Here is a 22,199-nt window from a genome sequence, read left to right on the forward strand (position 1 = left end):
AGATAGTTACACGATTGGTGAAGCTATAAAATCAGTCAATTGGTTTTCATTGTAGAGTAACAATTACTCTGGCCATAAAGTGACATCCAGGAATGTTTACTGGCCTTCCTGACTGAGTATCTTTACACCCAGAGGCACCTCAGAGTCCCTTGCAGAGGCACTAGAATAGCAAACTGGGTTCAAGTCTTGACTTTGCCTCTTCCTAGCTGTGTGACCTTGGGCATAGAGGTGAACTTCTCAGAGTTGGTTTTCTCATAATATAATTGGAATAACAATTATGCCTATGTTATCCATGGTGCCTTTTAGAATTAAACAGGATAATGCACGTACAGGGCTTTGCATGCTGCTGGCAACAGTACTAAATAGTATAATTCTACTTTCTTATAGAGAATATCTGAATATAATCTCCTCCCCCCCCCCCCCCCCAAAAAAAAAAGTCACAGAAAAGGCTTAACCCTCTTACCGCAAACGCACGCCTGATGGAGGGCACGTTGCTGAAAGCGATCACAACCGGAACGATGTCAAGGGCACTGAACTCCATGGCGGCCGTGGCGATGGACTGGACATCGGCAGACTGACCGCTGCTGAAAAGTGTGGCGATTCTTCTTGTGTGAGCCCCCGGGAGGGTTCGCTTGAAGACGTTCCTGGAAATAAACCTCATTGCTTTGCCGATCTCCCTGCTGTCAGAGGACCTCTCGTAAGGGATGGCTTCGATTTTCCGGAGGAGTTGGCTCTTCCTGTGGGTGTCTGAGAAGCGGATGAGGTGCCTGGCGTGGGAGTTATAAGAGACCACGGCGATGCGCGCCCCCACGGGGCAGCTGTTCTCCCGGACATGGATGCCGCTCACCAGGGAGGACATCACCTGCTTCATCTGCTCAAACTCCTGCTCCGTCACATCCCGCGACTGGTCCAAGGCGAACACCAACTCGGTGGGATGCACGGGGCATTCGGGTTTTCCTAAAAGGCAAGGACACGCCCAGGATCAGGTAGTGTTGAAAAAAGACACATAGAAGGCAAAGTAATTTTAAATGTTCAAATATTGAAACGTTAAGTAAGTATTAACAATTTAAATATTTTAAAAATTTGGAATATTATATCTGTAAATTGGATACTTAAAGTGCTGCTTTAAAAATCTGAATTTGCTCTTTTTAAATAAAACACAAGGAAAAGTCTACAATTCAATTTGAGTTTTAATGACATTTGTAAATTAATTTCCAAATGCGTTCTAAATGATAAAGAGCTCATGGATATGCCCTTCCTTTTACCTACAGAGATTGGATCAATGGCATCATGTTTGTTGCTGGAAATTCACTCAGTTAAAGAAACTAAATTTTTTTTTTTTTACTTAGTGAGGAACTGTAATGAGATAAAAAGAAATGGGTGTGAGAGCTCTGCTTATAAGTTCTAAAGATTGGAAGAGAACCGACACACTCTATACAGAACAGACAGATGCAAAGGCAGCAGGCACTACTGGGAAGTCCTGGCCAAGTGACCTTGTCCAAGGGACTTATCCTCTCTACGCTTCAGTTTGCTCATCTGTAAAATGTCAGTCCTAACATCACCCAGTGCAAAGGCCTGTGCTGAAGATTAAATGAATCAATACAGGTAAAGCACTTAGGATAACAGTGCCTGGCACATAGTAGGTTTTCAATTAATGTTAGCCATTACTATTATAATTATTATTACAGACTTTTTCACTGTGGGAGAGAACTCTATCACTTAAAAGAATAAGAAAAAAAATTAACTGATTTTTTATGTGACAGCTAAAATGCAAGTTTAATCAATAAATATCTTGCCACTTAGAGAAACTTTGAATTATGATTATTAAACTCAAATGTAAGCATTACTTTCAGATTTAGTCAATGGTCCCAATTTATTCATTCTAATCCCAGTTCCCTGTAATTATCACAGTTGGCAATTTCCACTTGTCTGGATATCTGATTAATGTTTGCCTCTCCTACTAATTTAGGAAGTGTGGAGACAGGGCTTGTGTCTCTCTTGATCTGTCAAGTTATTAGTCCCTGCCATATATCAGGGATCTAATAAATGTTGCCGGAATGAAAAAGAACCAAAGGACAGTTCTTTGCAATAGGTAGAGGAAGAAGAACAAAACTTTAACAATGGGTAAGATGTCTGGAAATCTCAGCGATGTGTTTCTCTTGGAGGGGTGGTCTCCTCTCTGTCAAATGCCAGCAAATCAGACTCAGAGATAATAAGCACATGAGACCACCAGCTGTTCATAGGGAGCTCGGGAACTCAGACCTGCTGGGTCCCACGCAGGCTGGCCAAGGAGGGAGGCCTCTGCCATGGCCAGTTGGGTCTCAACCCCCGCTCAGTACTGGATTATGATCTCCTTCTGGTCCCCGACTCTGTGACCTTCACAGGCAAAAGGACAACTAAGAATAAACATCCGACTCCAAATTACACTGTGCATCTCAATGGAGACAGGACAGAATGTGTTAGCCTCTGAGTCTGATTTAATGGGTTTAACAGATTTTTAAAAATTAAAGTCATCTCAATTTTATAATAAAAAAATGAGTGGAACTATGACCAAACACAAAAGTGGTTCTACCAGCTTTGTGTTGGGGCTGTTACTTGCATATGGGAATGATGACAACACAGCTTCAGACGTAATTGAGAGGTAAAGGGAAAAAAGGATTCGCAGCACTGGCTGAAGATATAAACAAATTCAAGTTTCGGGAAAAACACCAAAGGGCTAATTCAACTTGCCAAATACATCCTCCGAAACCCAGCAAGCTGCAGGAACCCAAGGATACTGAAGGACGCTGGGTTGGATTGTGGTAGCACCGAGGAGGCCTCCTCAAGGCATGGATTGCCACACCGAGACCAACATGGCCCCGTGGCCACACACTGTGTACTGATGGCCGCTGTTTGGCACTGAGCAGGTGATGAGGAGGACAGAAGGAGGCAACCCAAACCAAGGCCATTCACCTAACATAACAATGGTGACCCTCATCCAGGCCACCACCATCTTTGCCTGAAATACAACAGCCTCCTAACTAGTAATCCTCTGGCTTTGACACTTATTCCAAGTAAGCTTCAAAAAATTGTTTATCTGCTCATGCTCCCCTCCCCCTTCATACTTTCAATAAATTCTTTAATCTTCCATCGTAATTCAGATAAAATACAGCTGCCTTGTTGTAACCTGGGAAGCTCAGCTTGACCTGGCCTTGGCTTACTTCATCTTTTCAAATGCCAGTCTCCCCTCCCTCTGTGTCCTAGTCATGGGGGCTTCCATCAGCTCCTAAAAAATGCTTAGCTCTGCCTTGGCTCATGCCTTTGCACTTGCACTTCTCTGTGCCCGGCTGGTACAGAGCTTGCTGGTTTTTATTCTTGAGGCCAAACTTCAGGGTCCCTGCCTCAAAGAGGAGCCCTCCATCCATAAGAGTTTCTCCCCTCCCCTATTATTCTGTGACAGAGTATCGTATTCTTTACGCCTTTCATAGCAACTATAGGACTGTGTAATTCTTTCTTTTAATTACTATCTGGATCTGCTACTGGGATGGAAACTTCTAAAGACAGGAATCCCAACCATCTTAGCCACCCTTATGTCCCTGGTTCCCGGGGCAGACTGGCACATAAATAGGCTTTCAATAACTATCTGTTGAGTGAGTGAACAAGCGATCAGAGGGCACGGATTGGTGGATTTACATAAAAGGTATAAGGGCCTGGCTGGCGTGGCTCAGTGGTTGAGCATGGACCTATGAAACAGCAGGTCACAGTTCAATTCCTGGTCAGGGCACATATCTGGGTTGCGGGCTTGATCCCAGTGTGGGGCATGCAGGAGGCGGCTGATCAATGATTCTCTCTCATCATTGATGTTTCTCTCTCTCTCTCCCTTTCCCTTCCTCTTTGAAATCAATAAAAATATATATTTTAAAAAAAGGTGTAAGGGTATAAAGGTATAAGAGAAGAATGATGGGTTTATACAAACATATGTAATAGGCATTTGTAAGAGACTTAAAAATTAGCACTGAAAGATAATCAACCAACTTGTAATTACCATCAGGCATGAACTCCATAGATTTTAGCACGATCTGAATTGTACATTCAGCTTACTTGCTAGCTGATCATCTCTCCTTTTGGTTTCCACTTTTCCCTTCTGCATCTTAATTCCTAACCTCTAAACTACAGAGACAATATGACAAATTGAGAGAGAGAAAAAATGAAGGGGGAAGGGATATTATTACAAAAAACTCAACAGTAAGATAAATGGTAATGCTAGTCATTAAAACTTTAATAATAAAAAAATCAACCCAGTGAGACTCAGCTGTGAGACTCAGCTAAAACTGAGTGATTTATTGAAGGCAGGTCTATGCTACCAGTATGACAAAGCAAAGACTGCCTAGGTAAAATTTATATCATTTGGTAGGCAACACATTATTCTAACTCATCTCTCCAGATGTATGACATTTTGGGCTTGATTATAATATGCTGTAAATAAAGATTACTCACCATGTCCGCCAGCTAGGAAAGAAGAACAAAGGAGATTAGGTTATTATTTGGTAGGAGAACAGAATTCTGTCCTGCGTGGGAAAATCAGGGCAGCTGAGATTCTGCACTGTGTGTTTTTTGTAGATGACTCAGAAATTAAAGCATCAGATAGGGTTTGGAGAAAACGCAGATGCATCCCAGCATCTTGGCACAAGCCCTGCGCCTTCCACAGGGAATGGGAACGGAGAGGTGGGACAATAAACAACCATAACTCAGCAGCCTGCAGCCAGCTGTCAAGGAGAAGAACGTTGGCCCAGGAAGGAACATTATGTTGCAGGGAGGTGCACAGAATTTGGAAAGTTAAAAGGCACTATCCTCTCTTTACCTGAAATTTCCCCATGTAGATTTCTATAGCTCTCAATTATATTTGTATACACACACACATAAGTGTGTGCATAAACATCAGACATAGATTTATTCTGAAGCAAATGAAGCTTAAGTTTTAGGTCTGTACTGTCCAACATGGAAGCCATTAGCCACATGTGACTTTAGATTTTAACTAGTTAAAATGAAATTAAATATAAAATTCAGCTTTTCAAGTGCTCAGAGTCATGTGGCTAGTGGCCACCGAATTGGACAGTGCATCAGAACATTTCCATCCTTACAGAAAGTTGTAGTAGACGGCACAGGTTTTGCTCTCTCACCCGCTGTGGCCCCTTGCAAGGCCCTGGGAGGGCCCCTAGCCATGGGCTCACATGAACACATACTTTCATGCAGAAACCACTGATTGTGATCTCCTTTCTTGTTCTAAAGAACACTTACTTTTGAAATAATTTTGTACCCTCTTTTGGATTAGTCATTTTCTATCGAGACCCTCAAATTTTAAAAGATCAGGCCTCATCATACTTGGATCTACTCTTTAGTCATCATAGTTCACATGACTTCCATGTCAAAAGGCCTGCTGTGCTAACTCAGCCCCAAAGCGGCCAGTCTTCATGACACAATGTATATATTTTGATTCCCACCACTGGATGGTTCCATTCTGCTGCATAAAGGCACAGTTACGATCAACCCTGCAGCCCTGGGCAGGTGGGTCAGTTGATTGGAGCATCTTCCGTACACCAAAAGTTTGTGGGCTTGATCCCCAGTCAGGGTGCATATGGGAGGCAACCAATCCATATTTCTCTCTCACACTGCTGTTTCTCTCTCTCCCCCTTACTCTCCAAAATAAAATTAAAAAATATCCTCAGGCGAAGATTTAAGAAGAAAAAATCAACCCTACATTCAAAGCTTTTAAGTCTGTATCTTAGAGACCAATGCCCTCTACAGAAATCAGCTCTACTTTATTTTTCTCCCCCTAAATGCCTTGAGGAGAACTTTGATTCTTCATATCAGTCATAATGTTCATTTGGAAAGTCAATGAGCATGTGTAGATAAACATTAAATACTCAGCTCGCTCCTGATCTTGTACATGGACTTCCTTTGATGGTGGTAACACCTCTTTTGGTAGGACAAGCTGCCATAAGGGTCTTAAAGCAAATTCAAAAGAGTGAGCATTTGCCAAATCAAAATACCTTTTTGCTTTTAAAATTTTGAGAGGAAAAACTATTGGCAGAATGAGTAATTTTACAAGTAAATCAGTCCAACTAAAAGTAATCAAGCACACCTCCCCAGGTATTTCCAACCCTATAAACCAAAATCTGGGCTCCCAAACACCAGGATACCTTATCATCACAGCTTCTTACTTGTCTGTCTCTTTCACACCAGGTGAATTCAATCTTGTCTGCCAGGGTCAGGAGTTAATAATCATTTTAAAGTGTTCACTGTGATTGTCCACTGATTGATTGATTTCACCATCCAGAGAGTTCTGACCTCATATCTCAATTTTCCCTAGAAGCACTAGATATATCATTACTTAGTGCTTGGAAGAGGTTCCATTAAACATGCTGGCAGCAAGAGAGGGAGTTAGTTAATAGTCACCAGTCTATGCTGACTCAAAATATATGCGGTGACATCTCTAATTTTAAGAAATTGGCTGGTAAATTGTCTCAATTTTGAGTGCAGAAATTGCTGCTTTTCTTCTATGCATGCTGACAACTTGGGTGATCATTTTAAGCAGGGTACTTACGACTGTGGTCCCGCACATACTGAATGAGCTCACACATCTACAGTTCAAAAATAAAACAGAGAGAATTAACCAACAGACTGCCAGATCCTGAAGTTTAAAAATAAAATACATTTCATGGAGTGCTTGGAACACTCTGTTGGAGTCGGGAGATACATACGGAAAACGAAGCCAATCCTTTGGCCCCTTTCACACCCTAGGGAAACAAACAAACAAAATGTGGTTTCACTGCTCTAAGCACCTATATCAGTAGCCAGAATACGCACCCACATTATTCTAAGAAAAGGATAACTTTTTAAAGTTTTTATTCTTATTAAGTTAGAGGGGGAAGAAAGAATACACGTAGATATTCCTCACCTAATTTGCAACAACATTCTAAGGGGAATAACCAATAAGCAGCAAGTTTGATGAACACAAACTTCCAAAGGCTATTTTCCTCCGACCCCATGTCTTGTGAAGGGCTGTCCAGAATCTAAGGATGGAGCTGACCACTGGTCACTGGACCATCCAGATGCCTTCCCCTCCTTAAGACAGAGGTTGGGAGTTCCTCAATTCCATGCTTTGTCTTGGCCGCCGAACAGGAGCTGAGCTGAACCTTAATCTGTTCCCATCATCGGCTGGAGGACAAAGGGACCAGACTCAATCTGACGTCTGGAAAGGTAACCCCAATTGTCTTTCATAACTGAATATACCTACCTACATACGTATATCTGAGAGAGGATAGAAAGAACAAAGTGGCTCGAATTTCATGTGTTAATCCCATCTTTGAAACAGGAAGACTCTGGCTAAGAGAGACACTCAAAGAAAAATGCAATGGAGCCCACCCAAATTCCTGAAGAAAGCAAATTTCAGATCAACGAAACTTTGACCATTTATTCACTATTTATTAACTTCCTCTTACCTTCCTTCATTTGCTGATCATTTATTGAATGTAAGAAGAGGACAAGGATTGGACAGATGAATAAAATGTGCTGATAGTTGAGAAATCTCATTTTAGTCTTTATACTGTTCATTTACTCCCTCAGCTCTCTCCACCTCCCAAGAAATGGCAACTGATATTTAACTGGCATCTTTTTGCTTCCTCTTTCTGAGCACATAAAGGTGGAAAATAGTTGCCAGAGACAGAAAGTATGTACATTTGGACAAAGAAGAGTCCATGCACTGACTTTTTATTTGGAAAAGGATCTGGCCTGATTTATGGCTTTTCAACTCACCTTGCGTCCAGGAGGTCCCAGCTCCCCAGGGGACCCCGGTTCTCCAGGAAGTCCAGCGGATATCTCAAAACAGAAATTATTTACTTTAAAATTATATTTATACATGTGTGTGTGTGTTTGTGGGTTTGGGCATTTTAAGTTTCAAAGGCAATTCACTTTCATTTTAGAAAGAGATGTACAAAAAGCACACGGAAGGAAAAATGTCCTCAGTAATACCTTCTCCCCCAAATAACGCTAATATTTTTGTGTCTTTTCTTCTAGTCTTTTATTTATTTTCTTGGTATTAATCTATATGTTCTTTTCTCAATTTTATACTTTTTTTCCCTGTTGCCTTGAAACTAAATATGTATCTCTGGACACTTTTGTGTTACTAAATATTCCTTTGCATAATCACTTTTCCTGGCTGCATAGTATTCCAATAGCTACTAGTAGCTACGCTATGATTTACTTAATCAGTCCCTTACCATTGGCACTTAAGTTTCCTGTTGTTGTAATAAGCAATGCTTCCATAAAGTTATATGTGCAATTCTGATTATTTCCTTGGGAAGATTGCTAGAATTGGAATTGATGGGCTAAGGGAGAAATTTTTATCTAAATGAATTTTTATCTAAATTTATTGACTTTTATTTTATCTATAAAATGAAAAACAAATGAACAAAATCCCCAGAAATACAAAAAAATTTAATATAGAAACCCTTGAAACAACAATAAGAAAACATTTAACAGTTGGCTGAAAATATCTGTAGCAAAATGGGAAATAGCAACAGTCATAAAAACAACAGTTGTTAACACTTATTGTATGCCAGGAATTTTTCCATGTTCACTCAACAATATAATTTATCATAAGGAAAGCTAGAATTTAGTTTAAAAATTTGAACAATATTCCTTTGTTCATTCAAAGTGCCACATAATTTATAACCTTTATAGGAATAAAAAATGAAGTTGTCTAAAATCAACTTAATTTATAAAAGCAATGGCCCATGGAACAGCAAATAATTATTGATGCCCTTTGGGTATTCCAATGATATTTATTCACAGTATGCTGGGTTATGTGGAAAAAAACAACAAAACTTACTGATCTTGTTTCTTTTCTTTCTTTTTTTTTTTTTTTTTTTTTTTTAAAGATATAGATTGACCTCTCAGGGGAAAATGGTAGATTGAGCATATGCATTTAATTTTGAACCCTCCCAATGTCTTACTACAATAATAGTAAGTGGATTTTTTTAAAGGCAAAACCACCTCCACAAAAACCCGACAAGCATGTAGAGAATGAGAAAGGAGATAATAGCCATGAAATTTTGGAGGCAGGAAAGCAGATGTTTAAGTGTTAAATGACTTAGCAGATCTGAAAAAGCTGAATCCTAAGCCAACAGCAGGAAGAGCCAAGAATTCTTGTGTTTTATAACATTCCCAGAAGGCTCAGAAATTGTTAGCACCAGGTACCGCTAGATGTAGAGGCAAAAGGGAGAGGCTAAATTAAGGGTTGGTTGAAAATCATCTTAGGAATCCATCAGTCTCTTTCTAATTCTCTGGGTGAAGGTTCCTTCTTCCATCCCAGACAGTAAAACTGAGTTGTCTACGCTAGGCACCTCCAGGAAGAGTTGAAGGCCAATGGCACCGTCCTGAGAACAGAGAGATCAAAGGAAGGTAGGTGAAATAGATGTGGACCCTCAGTTCTTCTTTTCCACATGGTCCTAGGAAGCTGGCAGCCAGACCTCCACCCTCAGGTAGGCAACTGCAAGAATCTTCTCAGGAGAATCTGACTAGACAAAGAAGGAAGACCTAAGATGCTGGTACCAGAGGTTTGCTAAGAACTCAGCCAGCTCACTTTTCAGTGAAACTTGTAGCTGACTAGCCCCAAGTCCTTGAGGCTGCCAATCAGCCTTTTTGTTCTCAATAGGAAGAGAAATCTCATTCTCCAGACATATGTTAAATATGGAGAAAAACACGGGGGTGGGGGGTGGGGGGACCCTGTAGGAAACAGATTATTTGGGCAAAGGAGACTTAAAAAATACTAATTTATATCCTCAAGAGAGCTAAGAAGAGGCATTTCAGCCATGAAACAAGAACAGAAAAGTATAAAAAAGGCATAATCAAAGAGAAAAAATGAACTCTTGAAATTAAAATATAAGAAGAACATTGTGAGATAAAGTCAAAGAAATCTCCCAGAAAGTAGAGCAAAGAGACTACCTGGAAAATAAGAGAGAAGAGATAGGGGCCGAGGGATTGCCATGTTTTCCTGACAGATCTGTGAAATTACTTGATTCTTTCAACCAGTGGTTCTCAACTAGAGAGAATTTTGAAGATCTTCTACGGGTGCCATTTGACATGTCTGGAGACATCTTTGGCTGTCACAAGGGGGATGGAGACAGTCGTTGCTGTTGTTGGCATCGAGTGGATAGAGGACAAGATGCTGCTAAATATACTAGGGTACACAGGACAGCCCCTCTCACCAAAGAGTCATCCAGCCCAAAACGTCACTACTGAGTTTGAGAAAACCTGCCTTAAAGTATGTACATGCGTAAAGTTAATAAAAATATAAGTACATAAAACACACTTGAATACACAGAATAAGACAGGCTGAAAATCACGGCAAATTAAAAATAAAATTCTTCAGTTGGTTAAACAAAACAAAGCAAAACAAAACACCAAGGTGAAGATTTAGAAAACTTAAACCGGGAATGTAAGCATTCCAAGGGAACTAAGGAGGCACTCAACATTTAAGGCAAAGCTTTGGCAAAAATCTTCCAATAGAAACATCAACTCTGGGAGGGAAAACCTGGAAGTTTTCAGTGTTTCAACTTCAACAATACTCACAGAGATGAAAAGCAGCGTGACAGGTGAAATAAGCAAGTTTCAAACAGTGATAAATTGCTCAATGTGGGAAAAAGAAGAAATTCAAGGAACCAAAGGCCAAGAGAAAAAGTTTATATATCGCCCACTAGTTTGTTTGTTTTTAAAAATGATTAATGTGCCATGGGGGGGGGGGGGGGGGCGAGGGAGTCCAACAAGCAGCTGAACTTGTTAGCAGGTTCCCGATGTTGAAGGGTAAATGATTTCATTAACAAGCCGCGGGAAAGAGGTTCCAGAGACACTCCAATGCAGATGGCATCTAGATTGATTTCCAAGTCTTTTCCAATTATATTTCTAATTATATCAGTCTTCATTTTTTATAAAGAGCAGAATGTTAAAGGATAGTCATCCAAAAGTAGGTATGAGGAAAAGATTTATAGCTGGGAAGCAGTTCTCTTGGGAGACGCAGGATGGAGAAAAAGCAGGTTCTTTATTTTGCACCCCTAAGCCCTACATAAACAATCCCTAAAGTTCTTACTATACTTTGTAAAAACAAATAAACAAACAAAAAAATAAAAAGAAAAACCTACCCAGAAGCAAATGAACTCTGATGACAAAACTGGAAAACCACCTCTAGTCTCAAAGTCTATCTATCAGATTTCGTGGTTTTCTTTTCCTGCTTGGTGTTAAGAGCCGTTTGCCTGATCAGTGCTGATCCGAACAAGAGAGACAAAGAACGTATCTGGAGACAATTAGAATAAGACTTGCCTCTTTCCTAAAGCAGCCATCTCATACCAAGCCTCGGACACAGCAAGAGTCAGCAAATACAAAAATCCATTCCTGAGCCACAGGAACCCAAGGATGCTGATGAGAATGACTGCAGACTTGTGTTTAGTCTGAATGATTCAGAGCATCAGGCAATATCTAACTCCCTCCACGGAATAATAAAGACACATTCGTTACATAAGAAACGGGAACTTTCTCTCCAAGCTCAAGAGATACCCGCTTGAGCTCAATAAAGAGAGAGGGTCTTTCAGGGTACACACCGCCTTAGAGCAGTTTCACAAAACCTTTGCAGTGAAGACAATATGCCAGTGGGCATTAGCTTGCACTAAATCTGCCAGGGAGACGTGATTAAACGGGCCGTATTTTGGCAATGGAAAACATATTTTAGAACACTAGGCCACTTTAAAAAACAACCACCAAAAACCTTATTTCCAGTGTATAGGAGGCTACCTTGGCAGCCAGAAGGGGTGAACTTGCTCACTAAAAGCAAACAGTCATCCACCTTCTTGCTGGCATTGAAGGATGAGCAATATTCCCTTCCCCAAGTTTGCCTTAAACAAACACACACATTTTACAAGTCTTTGGGAACAACTCAAATGATTGGGAAAACACTGAAGAGGACTTCCCACAGCAGCCGAGGTTGTCAGCATGGAAGAAACTTACCATCTGGCCTCGAGCTCCCTTGGGTCCTGTTTCTCCTGGACCACCAGGGTCCCCAACCTCACCCTGAATAAGTTCAGAAAAATAAAATAGTTAATAAAATCAAAGAGAGCTCTCAATGTGTTTTTAAAACTAATTCCAACATGAAGACGTTTTCATATACATTTTTATCTTTAACAGTCTTCTTTGAGGTGTCTTCCCCATTTTCATAGCTGTCTGCCCAGCACAGTGGTGCTCATGTTTTACTTGTGTCTCTCCAGTCAGAACACAGCCTGTTCAGAGGCATGAACTGTGCCCGTGACGTTGTCCCCTGATCCCGTCATGGGACCTGGCATTTACTGAGCTCAGTCAACGTTTCTAGCAAAAGTGAAAGCCTGAAGGTAGAGGACAGCATTGCTAACTTATTATCTGAAGATGATTTATAAACACATTGGGAAAACTGGGGCAGGTGATATCAGATAATTTTGGTTTTCCTTACATTTTATTTTCTTTCCTTTGAACAAAGAAGAAACTAGATAGGACAGAGGAGAAGGAGCATAGGTGCAGAGGAAAATAAATAAGGGTAATTTCTTCCCTTACCTATGAATTAAAAAACTAAACATAATTTTTTTATTTAAAAAAACCTGCTGTTTTCCCTCCTTTCCCCTGTAAAGATTTTTAAATTCATTAATAATGAACTGCCCTTCTATGGTCCCTTGTGCAGCTCATAACCCAGAAGTGTTTCTGATCGATCTCTAGTTAATATGAAGCACACAGTACCTTAGGTCCACCTTCTCCAGGGAATCCTTCTTGTCCCTAGAATGGACAATATGGAAAATTAGTATATGCATATATCACCACGGTAGGCTTAGACTGAGCTTCATTTTACCCACGGCCTTATTTTGCTTTAGTTGCTCCTGAACCAAGGAAAGGTTGAAAACAAAGGGTACAGCACTCTTTGAGAAACTGACTTCAACTTCTATGTTGGAACCAATATTTACTGGTTTCACTAAAATGTTGTGGCAACATGAAGCAAGTGGGTAAATGTACCCTGTGGAGGAATTACACATCAGCGCTCCTCCTGTAGGCGTGGCACAGGGAAGCTGGTTATTTGGCCGTGTGTCTCTGACACTGTCCTCTGAAAACGGATTTCAGTGGAGAAACTGGGAAGGCCTGGAGTCTAAACTCACTCTTTCATTTTCTGCTTCTCTGCCTACCTTACTTTGGCCACAGACCATAGTTGAAGACGTATGATAACCCCCATTTGATGAAATTTTTTTTTATTTAAAATAAAGTTTATTTTCTGATCATTAAATGTAGTATCTCCTCAGATACATATAAAATAAAAAAGAATAGAAACAAGAAAAGTCACCCACTTCTCATTACCCAGAATCTCATTCCTCATTATAAATACTGGGTTATATATTTTTTTTTAGCTATTTAAAATGCATTTGAGCACAATTGGGATAAATGGTGTGTTTTTCCCCTGACTGTACTCTGATTTTTTTTTTCTTACTTGATATATCACATAATGATGTCTTTATATAATTATAAATTAAATACATTCATTATAAAAAGTAGCTAATGTTCCAATGCTGTAGGCTACTTAATATTTCCCTTTTTATGAGATACTAAGATTGCATCATTCCCACTGGGATTTCATTTGGGATTACACTGATTCTTTATAATGTTCTAGCCTTTATTCATTGAAGTTTCTCTTTCACATTTTCGTAATTCTTTGTCATAGGTCCCAAACATTTTACATAAAGAATATTCTTTTCAAAAAATATATGTTTTTGTTGATTTTAGAGAGAGAAGCAGGGAGAGGGATAGAGACAGAAATATCGATGAGAGAGAATCATTGATTGGCTGCCTCCTGCCCGTCTCTAACTGGGGATCGAGCCTGCAACCCAGGCATGTGCCCTGACCAGGAATTGCACAGGTGACCTCTTGGTTCATGGGTCGATGCTCAACCACTGAGCCACACCAGCTGGGCAGAAAGGATATTCTTCACTTTATTGTTTTTTGTGGATGTTATTAGGATTTCCAAGTAGTTACTATAAATATATATAAATTACTGGTTTCGAGAAACTTGTCTAGCTTACTTCCAGACATTTAAATATTCAGTGACAAATAAAACTTTCTTTCTGATGTAGCTGAAATGTTTTTAGTTACTACTTGGCCCACTGCACTATTATAAAGGCTCCGTGGAACCTCTCACTAACGGCTAGAGTAAACAGAAGAGGAGGCGGACACACTTTGGAATCCTCCCTGAGTGCACTCGAGCCAGAGTCGCTCCGATTCAACGCACTGTTCAGGCCGGAACCAGTCAGGCCCTGGCTGCCCGTCTCTGCAAGGACCAGAACACTGACTTCCAAGTTTCAGTTGTTGCCTGCACCTTGAACCACCAGATTGTTGTGTGTGTGTTTTATTTCCACTCCATTCCCCATAGGATATCAGCAAATAAGTGATCAAAATCTGTCTCTAAAAGTCCCAAACTGCCCAACTCTCTGCTTTCTTTTTTCTCTTCAATGTGGCAAACAAATGAAAACCACACAACAAAAGATACACAGAAAATGCCCAGCTTACTGTCGCCAGCCTTACCTTTGCTCCTTCACTTCCGATGCGGCCATACCCTGGGCTGCCATCATCACCCTGTAAACGAAGCGATTAATCACACGCATCCCAGACTACAGCCAGACGCAGGCTTGTTCACAAAAGAACTAGGCAGCCAGCTCTGGGGTTTGAAGAGGAGAAATCTGGAAGCAGGGTTCTCTGGGGAAGGCCACTGGCATTTGGGGATAGTGGCACTAAAGACGTCTCTCAATAACATATACAGCACTGTCCCTTAGTCTCATCTAAAAAGTAGGAATAATAATTATACCCAGTCCTGGTGTTATTACGAGGATTAAACATTTCAGGCATGTAGTCATCTCAACAAAAGGAAGTAGTGGTGTTCTCCCTTCCAGAGAACACGTGTATTTTAGTACCGTAACACTAATCCATCTTCACTCGGCCAAATAAAAATAAGATCTAAATGCCTGGCCACTGGCTACTGTTGGACCCTTGTAGAAGGCCTGAGTGAGAAGTCCTCCAAGCATGGGTTGGGTTTCTGATGAGAGGGTTCTGATGGGAGGAAAGGCTGGAAGAAGGGCTATGGGCATGCTGACGACAAGTTCTGCCCATTTTATGATGTAGCTTCAAGAGCGCCCTGGCCAGGCTGTTTGGTACCTGGGAAGCTGCCACCTTGGAAAAGCTGGCCAAGGAGCTAATCCAAGATGAGGATAACATCTCCATTTCTAGAGAGCTGTAAGGCTAGACTGGGATGGTATCTCTCACACTCTCTCCAGAGAACCACACCTGCTATCCATTGAACATCGCAAGGGCGATCATTTTATCTAAAAGGTAAAAGGTGATGCTGAAACAAACCGGCAAGCCCCGAGGACCAGGAAGGCCAAGAGCTCCTTTTTCTCCTGGATCTCCAGGTTCCCCCTGTTAAACAGAACAATGAAATGCATCCTTGTTAGGTTGTTTTTTGTAAAATGAAATTTAAAACGATGGCACTAAGACAACACTTTTTAACTGCATCCATGTGTATCACACATTCACAATGGGTGTGTGGCCAGGACTGGGAATTGTGCAACTAATACCAGAGGAACTGGCTCTGAGGTCTCCTCTATTGATCAATGAAGCCTCAACAAGTCTGATGTATTGTTTAGTGCAAGTTGCCATCTTAGCTGCTCAGTGCCATGGGGAAGCCTCATACCATTCATCAAGGAGGAAGCTCTGCACTATTTAAGAAAAGTAACAAAACTGCGATCCATGATGATCCATGCAAATCATCTGGCTACTGCAAAGACGACAGACTTATTAATCTAGTTTTAAGGTTTGACATGTCAATCAATATAACCAAAGTAGCACAGCGTCCCTCACAATTGTTTCTGACTTCTGAATCAATCTCAGTATTATGTTGAGGAAATTCCAGCTACTTGGGAAAGTTGGCACAGGTTTACAAAAGAAGGTTAACTCCTTTTCTGGAAAACAACAATGAAAAAACTTTCAAAGTTTTAGATTTTAGATTTACAGAAACGTGAAGACAGTACCTAGAGTTCCTATATGCTCCTATTGACCATTACATTAGTTACAGCAGTAGGGTACATTTCTCACAATAAATGAATGTTGATTCATCATTATCAACAAAATCGCATACTTTATTCAGCTTTCCTTAATTTTTACCAAATATCCTTTTTTTGCTGCTGTTCAGGATCCCATGCCATGTCTCCTTAGACTCCTCTAGACTGTGAGTGTATCAAATATTCCTTGTTTTTGATGACCTTGACAGTTTTGAGGAATACCGGTCAGGTATTTTGTAGAATGTCCTTCCACTTGGGTTTCTCTAATGTTTTCTTCTCATGATTATGGTGAATTTTTGGGGTTTTGGAGTTAAAGACCACAGAGGTAAAGGGCCATTCTCATCACATCATCTCAAGAGTGTGTCCTTGTCAACATGGCTATCACTACTGATGATAACCTTAATCACCCGACTGAGGTAGTGTGCGTCAAGTTCATTCATTGCCTAGTTTTCCCCACCCCTACCCTTTGCACAGTGTAGTCTTTGTAAGACACAGTGTGGAAGTGGGTAGCCCACACTGAGTGAAAGTGGTTAACTCATTTGTGAGGACAGAAAGGCAACACAGTAAGTGTGAGAAGTGCAAATGGACAAACGTTCACCAGCACTGAGCTCTGCGGTGAAACAGAAGAGGGTTCCATGGAAGGGAAGCAGATCACCTGCCCTGATGCCTTTCCTTCGGGATAGCAGCTCTCAAAGTGTGCACACGCTGATACCCCCGACCTCTCCCCCTTGAACACTGCTTCACAGCATCCAGTGTGCTTTTCTGTTTCTTTCCCGTCCTTTCCAGTAAGTCACTCTGTCTTCTCTTCCCCTCCTTACAAACAGATATTTACAAGAGTCAAAATGACTCTGAAATCATCTCCAATTGGCCCTAAACCCTTTCCTTCTGTGATGTGTTGCCACCCATGTTGGAAGCCCATGAATCATCTAGCCCTCTTCCTTCTGATTCAGTTTCCTACTGGAAGAGTCCCACAAAGCCATCAGGAGCTGCTCCTGTCCTCACCCTGTTAAATCACACTATCATTGCTTGTCTTGAAAACTGTGAACATACCAACTAGTCTCCTGGCTTCCAATCTCGCAGCCTTCAGAATAGTTCTATACTGTGTTGCCTATTCAAATCTTCCAAGTCTGGCTGTATTCATATACTCCATTCAAAAATTATAAATAGCACTGTACCAACTACCTGTATGTAATAAAGTCAGTAACCATGGACATTCTTATTCTTTATGTGCTCACCAGACAGGATCATTGTTCATTCCCCAACTACCCATTCCCAGGATTTTCCAACCCTGTGCTTTCCCTTGCCCTATTTCTTTTTTTTTTTTTTTATGATAATGGTATCCTTTTTTATTTTTTTGTTATTTTTTTTTATCCTCACTCGAGGATATTTTTCCATTGATTTTTAGAGAGAGTAGAAGAGAGAGGGAAAGACAGAGAGAAACACATCAACTGGTTGCCTCCTGCATGAGCCCCAACCAGGACCCAGGCCAGAGAGGAGCCTGCAACCAAAGTATGTGCCCTTGACCGGAATCGAATCCTTTGGTCTATAGGCCAACACTCTATCCACTGAACCAAACCAGCTAGGGCTTGCCCTGTTTCTTTTACCTGAAATTTCCAATGCCCATCTCTGCTTGCCAAAGTCCTTCTTATCTTCTAAGGTCCATTCAAAGTCTGTAGCTACTATGATGTCTCTTTTCCTAGTTCAAAAATATTTCTATGAGCACTATTTTAGTCCCACATTCCTGACTAGTTGATGACAGAGATTATTGTCCAGAAAATATTCTAAATTCTGTGGGGTTGGTTCCATATCATACTTATCATTGTACAACACAGAAACTCTCCCAGGAATCAAATATTTACTAAGCACTTATTATGTACCAGTTACTGTTATAAGCACTAAGGATGCATCAGTGAGCAAAACAGGCAATGCCCTCTGCTCTCCTGGAGCTGATTTTCTAGTCCCGCTGCATGCCAGTCCAGTGCCTTTGTCTTAAAAGGTGTTCAGGAAAGGTTGGTATGAATGGAGGAAAAAATAATGGAAGAAATAGCAGTGTGTATGAATGGAGAAGAGAAGAAGAGAGGAACAAAAGGGAAGGAGGGTGGGAGAGAAGAAGGGAGAAAGGAAAGCACGCCCCCAGAAGAGGCCCCCTTCCCTGAGGTCCCTTAGCTCAGACTGGGAGGAGCCCCTGTTGAGATTATGCTCAGCTGGAATCCCTGACATCATTCTGGTCCACACCCACATCCTTAGATGTTGCTGGCTCTCTAAGAATCAAGCCAGGGTGTAGGGGCAATGGGATCTGTTCTCCTTTCTGTTGAAAGGGCTCTGGCTAATACCACCAGGCACATTTCCCTTGAGGAGAAAAGCTGAACTTGGGTGGGTATAAGGAATGTGACTTACTTTATTTCCTTGGCTTCCCAAATGGCCTCGACTCCCGGCCTTTCCTCCTGGTCCTGGAGGCCCCTGAAACAAAACAAGAATTGCAAATTTACCAGAACATACAGCAACTTTCCTTTAAACCATTTGTGTCTCTGCTAGGAGGAAAATGAACCACAGATGCAAAAAGACTTGTGGCTTTATTGATTCCTGCTTTGGAAAAAAAAGTATCATAGCTGTCAAGTAAAGACTGGTAAATAAAGGGAAATTAATAAAGTAATTCATGCCAGATGTTGCCTAAATGATTTGAGCTTCCTTCCAAAGAGATTTTAGAGTTTAAGCAGATGTTGCTAACATGTCAACCATTTAAGTGGGCATTCAAAATGACATTTGCCTTGAACTACAGTCTTCACGGTTCCTTGCTTTGGTAGAAAACATGTTGAGTGCGTGTGTGTGTGTGTGTTGTAAACTGATAAGAACAGATCTCTACCCTTGATCTTAGCCAAAAGGCCACGAAGCAACGTGTGTGTGTGTGTGTGTGTGTGTGTGTGTGTGTGTGTGTGTTAAGGTAAACATCTTTATTGGCAAATAATATTATTTGTACAATAGAAAGATCAAGAAACTTTACTGAAAATAATTTGCAGTAATATGTCAAGTAGTATTATATTCTGAAATAGTTTTCTCTTTCCTAGCAATAAGTTAGAAAAGCAAATGAATTTCCACTTACCAATGGGAAAAAAAAATTATAAAATTCTTAAACTTAACAAGAAAAAAGAAAAAGACATACATAAAGAAAGCTTGAAGATCTTACTGAAGAATAAAACAAAACTTAAACTGATGGATAAACATACCACGCATCTATATGGAAAGTCTATTTGATATAATAGAAGAAGTCTCTCCAGCATTCTAAAAGAACGTTTTATTGGAATAGCTTTCAAGGTGAACATTTAAAAATCCCAATTCAGAGACAGCCCAAATGTCTTCTTATGTTATTGACACTATTGATCAGATTTTTCCTTTGGGTTATCAAAACATATGGCAACAGAAATCTCACTTGGTTAAAATGGCTAAAAGTACTTTTAAACAATCCTCAGTGAATTGAAATCCCTTTCCCAATTATTATTTTTTTTTTACCATGGTTACTATAATTTAAAATAAATAAACAAAATCTGTGCAATCAGCATGATACTTGGCAAATTAACTTTGTTCAGAAGAAAACAATGACATTAATCATTTCACCTTAAAAAAACTAAACTGTAATAAGTTGGACATCGAACAATTTTCCTAATAGAAGAGATTGTTGAACAATGAACTCGTTACTAAGAAAGATAACGTGATATTCCCACAGCTCTCCATCTTTTCCTCTCCCTTCTTTGTCTTAAAAGAGTCTCAATTTTGTCACTCTTCACAGCTCTCAACCTTTTTCCTTCTTCCAGGTGCATTGCGCATGGAACCAGCTTCCATGACCTTTATGTTCAATCCGGTTGGCTTTTCTGTTCTTACCTTATTTGAGTTAGATGATGCATTATTTGAAAATTTCCATTAACTCTGTACCATCAAGTTACCACGATCTTCCTGGTCCCTCTCTCATCTCTTCTCAGGAAACTTTGAAGGCACCCCTTCTTCTGTTTGCTTCTTAAATCTCCATGGGCCCCATCCTCTGACCTTATTTTCTCACTGTATCCCCTCTTCCTGAGAGAGAACACCATGGATCCACATACCACTTCTACAAAATGACTCCTCCATGTATGCATCTCCAGTCCAAACCACTCAACTGAACACCAGACTCATACATTAAAATGCCTACGGGCTATCCCACAGGAATTGATGAGCAAGGTAATCATATTTACCATAAGTCCTGCTTAGTTTCATTTTTTTTTTTCATTAAGAAATGGTGCCATTTTTACTCTCCTTGAAACCTAAGCCAGAAATCTAAGAATCACCCAGCCCCTTCCCTCTAGCTCATCTCTCAAAACCAAGCAGCTGCTACTACAATTCATACAGATTGTATCCCCTCTCTGTACCCACCTCTCTTCCGTTCCCATTGCCATCACCTACTTTCTGGCCCTTCTTGTTTTCTGCGGAATTCCTGGCTTCCCATGGCCTGGCTTCTCTCTAATTCATTCCCCACCCCTTTCTCCTTTTGATTTAAAATGTCAGGCTGCTGCTGTCACTTTGTCTGAAATTCTGAATTCTGAGTAACTTTCAGAATAAAGTGTTAGTACTTTATTAATATGTAAAAATCCTTGAAACTGTTGGTATTGCATGCCTCTGTAGTCATCTGTGACTACTTCAATCATTCTATGTTCATGCTCATCAAACCATATGAAGTCATTAAATACTTCTTTTGTCTTACATCTCCACACTTGTGCAACTTGTTCCCTTAGCTTTGGTCCATTTTTCATCTAGGGCAGGGGTGGGGAACCTTTTTGCTGCCAAGGGCCATGTGAATATCTATAACATCATTCGCTTAATATAATTCACTTAATATAAATGAATGTTGCTATGAAAAAAAGCCTCTAGATTTATTGAATTTTGAGTCCCACCTGTGGCTGCCTTGGCAGGGCCAGACCAAATGATTTCACAGGCCTTATATGCCCCATGGGCCAGATGTTCCCCACCCCTGATCTAGGAAGAAAAATAATCTCCCTTTCCTGAAAATCTTATTTTTAGCATCACTGTTTCTAGAAGAATAGCAGAACACTGTACTTGTGTTGGATCTCACAATTGTCCCACAGATTCCTCTAGTCTGTAGGCAACTGTTCACTTATTTCTCTCTCTCATCCACTAGATAAAAGCCAGCACACTCCTTAAAGGAAGGGGCATGTCCTATTGACTTCAGATCTCCAGAACTTTGTATAGGACCCACCACTTCACCCATCCTTTCATTTACTTATCCAACTTCCTATTTAGGAATGGTTCTCAGGAGAGAGAAAATCATGTGTTTACTTTGTTGGTTTTCCATATGGAATTTTCATGTACATCACAGAAGGAAGAAGTAGAGGGATTTTAAGTGTCCAGTGGATGAGCATCGACCTATGAACCAGAAGGTCACAGTTCGATTCCCAGTCAGGGCACATGCCTGGGTTGGGGCTAGATCCCCAGTATGGGGCATGCAAGAGGCAGCCAATCAATGATTCTCCCTTATCCGTGATGTTTTTCTCTCCCTCTCCCATTCCCTCCCTCTCTGAAATCAATAAAAATCTATATTTTTTACAAATCAGAAGGTCAGAGAGGGGAGGCCTAATGCAAGAATAAACCGCAAAGACACCTGAGGAGCTACTGATCTTGACAGCGCCAGTCTATCCCACATTCCATCTACATTGAACCACATGAGGTTCTCCAAATTCACCTTAATATCTTTTTCAATATAATCTGGTTCTTTTCCTTGGATGCCTGCCTTTCTCTCGTGGTCACCTGGAAAACACCTCCTTATCCTGCAAAAGCTAAATCATCTTCTCGTCCTTTAACTCCATCCTTCTCCCACTGCTCTATGTTGGGCATAATTCTTTTTTTTCTTTTTCTGGCTGGAACCTTTATTATTTCCAAAACAAGCATGCTATGTAACTTGAGGTGGTTCGAATAGTTGTTTTTGGGTTACTGTAATAAATGCTGGTCAAAAAACACCAATCATTTTAATAATCATACACACTTATTTCATTCATTAAGAACTTCCAAATA

General features: G+C 40.6%; 1 protein-coding gene across 1 annotated transcript in view; it reads right to left on the minus strand.

Moving 5' to 3' along the window:
• COL6A6 (collagen type VI alpha 6 chain) overlaps window positions 1-22,199 on the minus strand; it is a 97,061-nt gene that overhangs the window by 18,599 nt on the left and 56,263 nt on the right. Inside the window, exons 24-33 of the mRNA XM_036332645.1 lie at window positions 18,543-18,605; window positions 15,442-15,504; window positions 14,617-14,667; window positions 12,793-12,828; window positions 12,037-12,099; window positions 7,795-7,857; window positions 6,741-6,776; window positions 6,584-6,620; window positions 4,477-4,488; window positions 464-957 (exon numbers count right to left, since the gene is read on the minus strand). Of these exons, the coding sequence (XP_036188538.1) occupies window positions 464-957; window positions 4,477-4,488; window positions 6,584-6,620; window positions 6,741-6,776; window positions 7,795-7,857; window positions 12,037-12,099; window positions 12,793-12,828; window positions 14,617-14,667; window positions 15,442-15,504; window positions 18,543-18,605 (918 nt within the window). The remainder of the gene's footprint in view (window positions 1-463; window positions 958-4,476; window positions 4,489-6,583; window positions 6,621-6,740; window positions 6,777-7,794; window positions 7,858-12,036; window positions 12,100-12,792; window positions 12,829-14,616; window positions 14,668-15,441; window positions 15,505-18,542; window positions 18,606-22,199) is intronic.

Source organism: Myotis myotis, unplaced genomic scaffold, assembly GCF_014108235.1.
Source record: "Myotis myotis isolate mMyoMyo1 unplaced genomic scaffold, mMyoMyo1.p scaffold_m19_p_13, whole genome shotgun sequence".
Lineage (NCBI taxonomy): Eukaryota > Metazoa > Chordata > Mammalia > Chiroptera > Vespertilionidae > Myotis > Myotis myotis.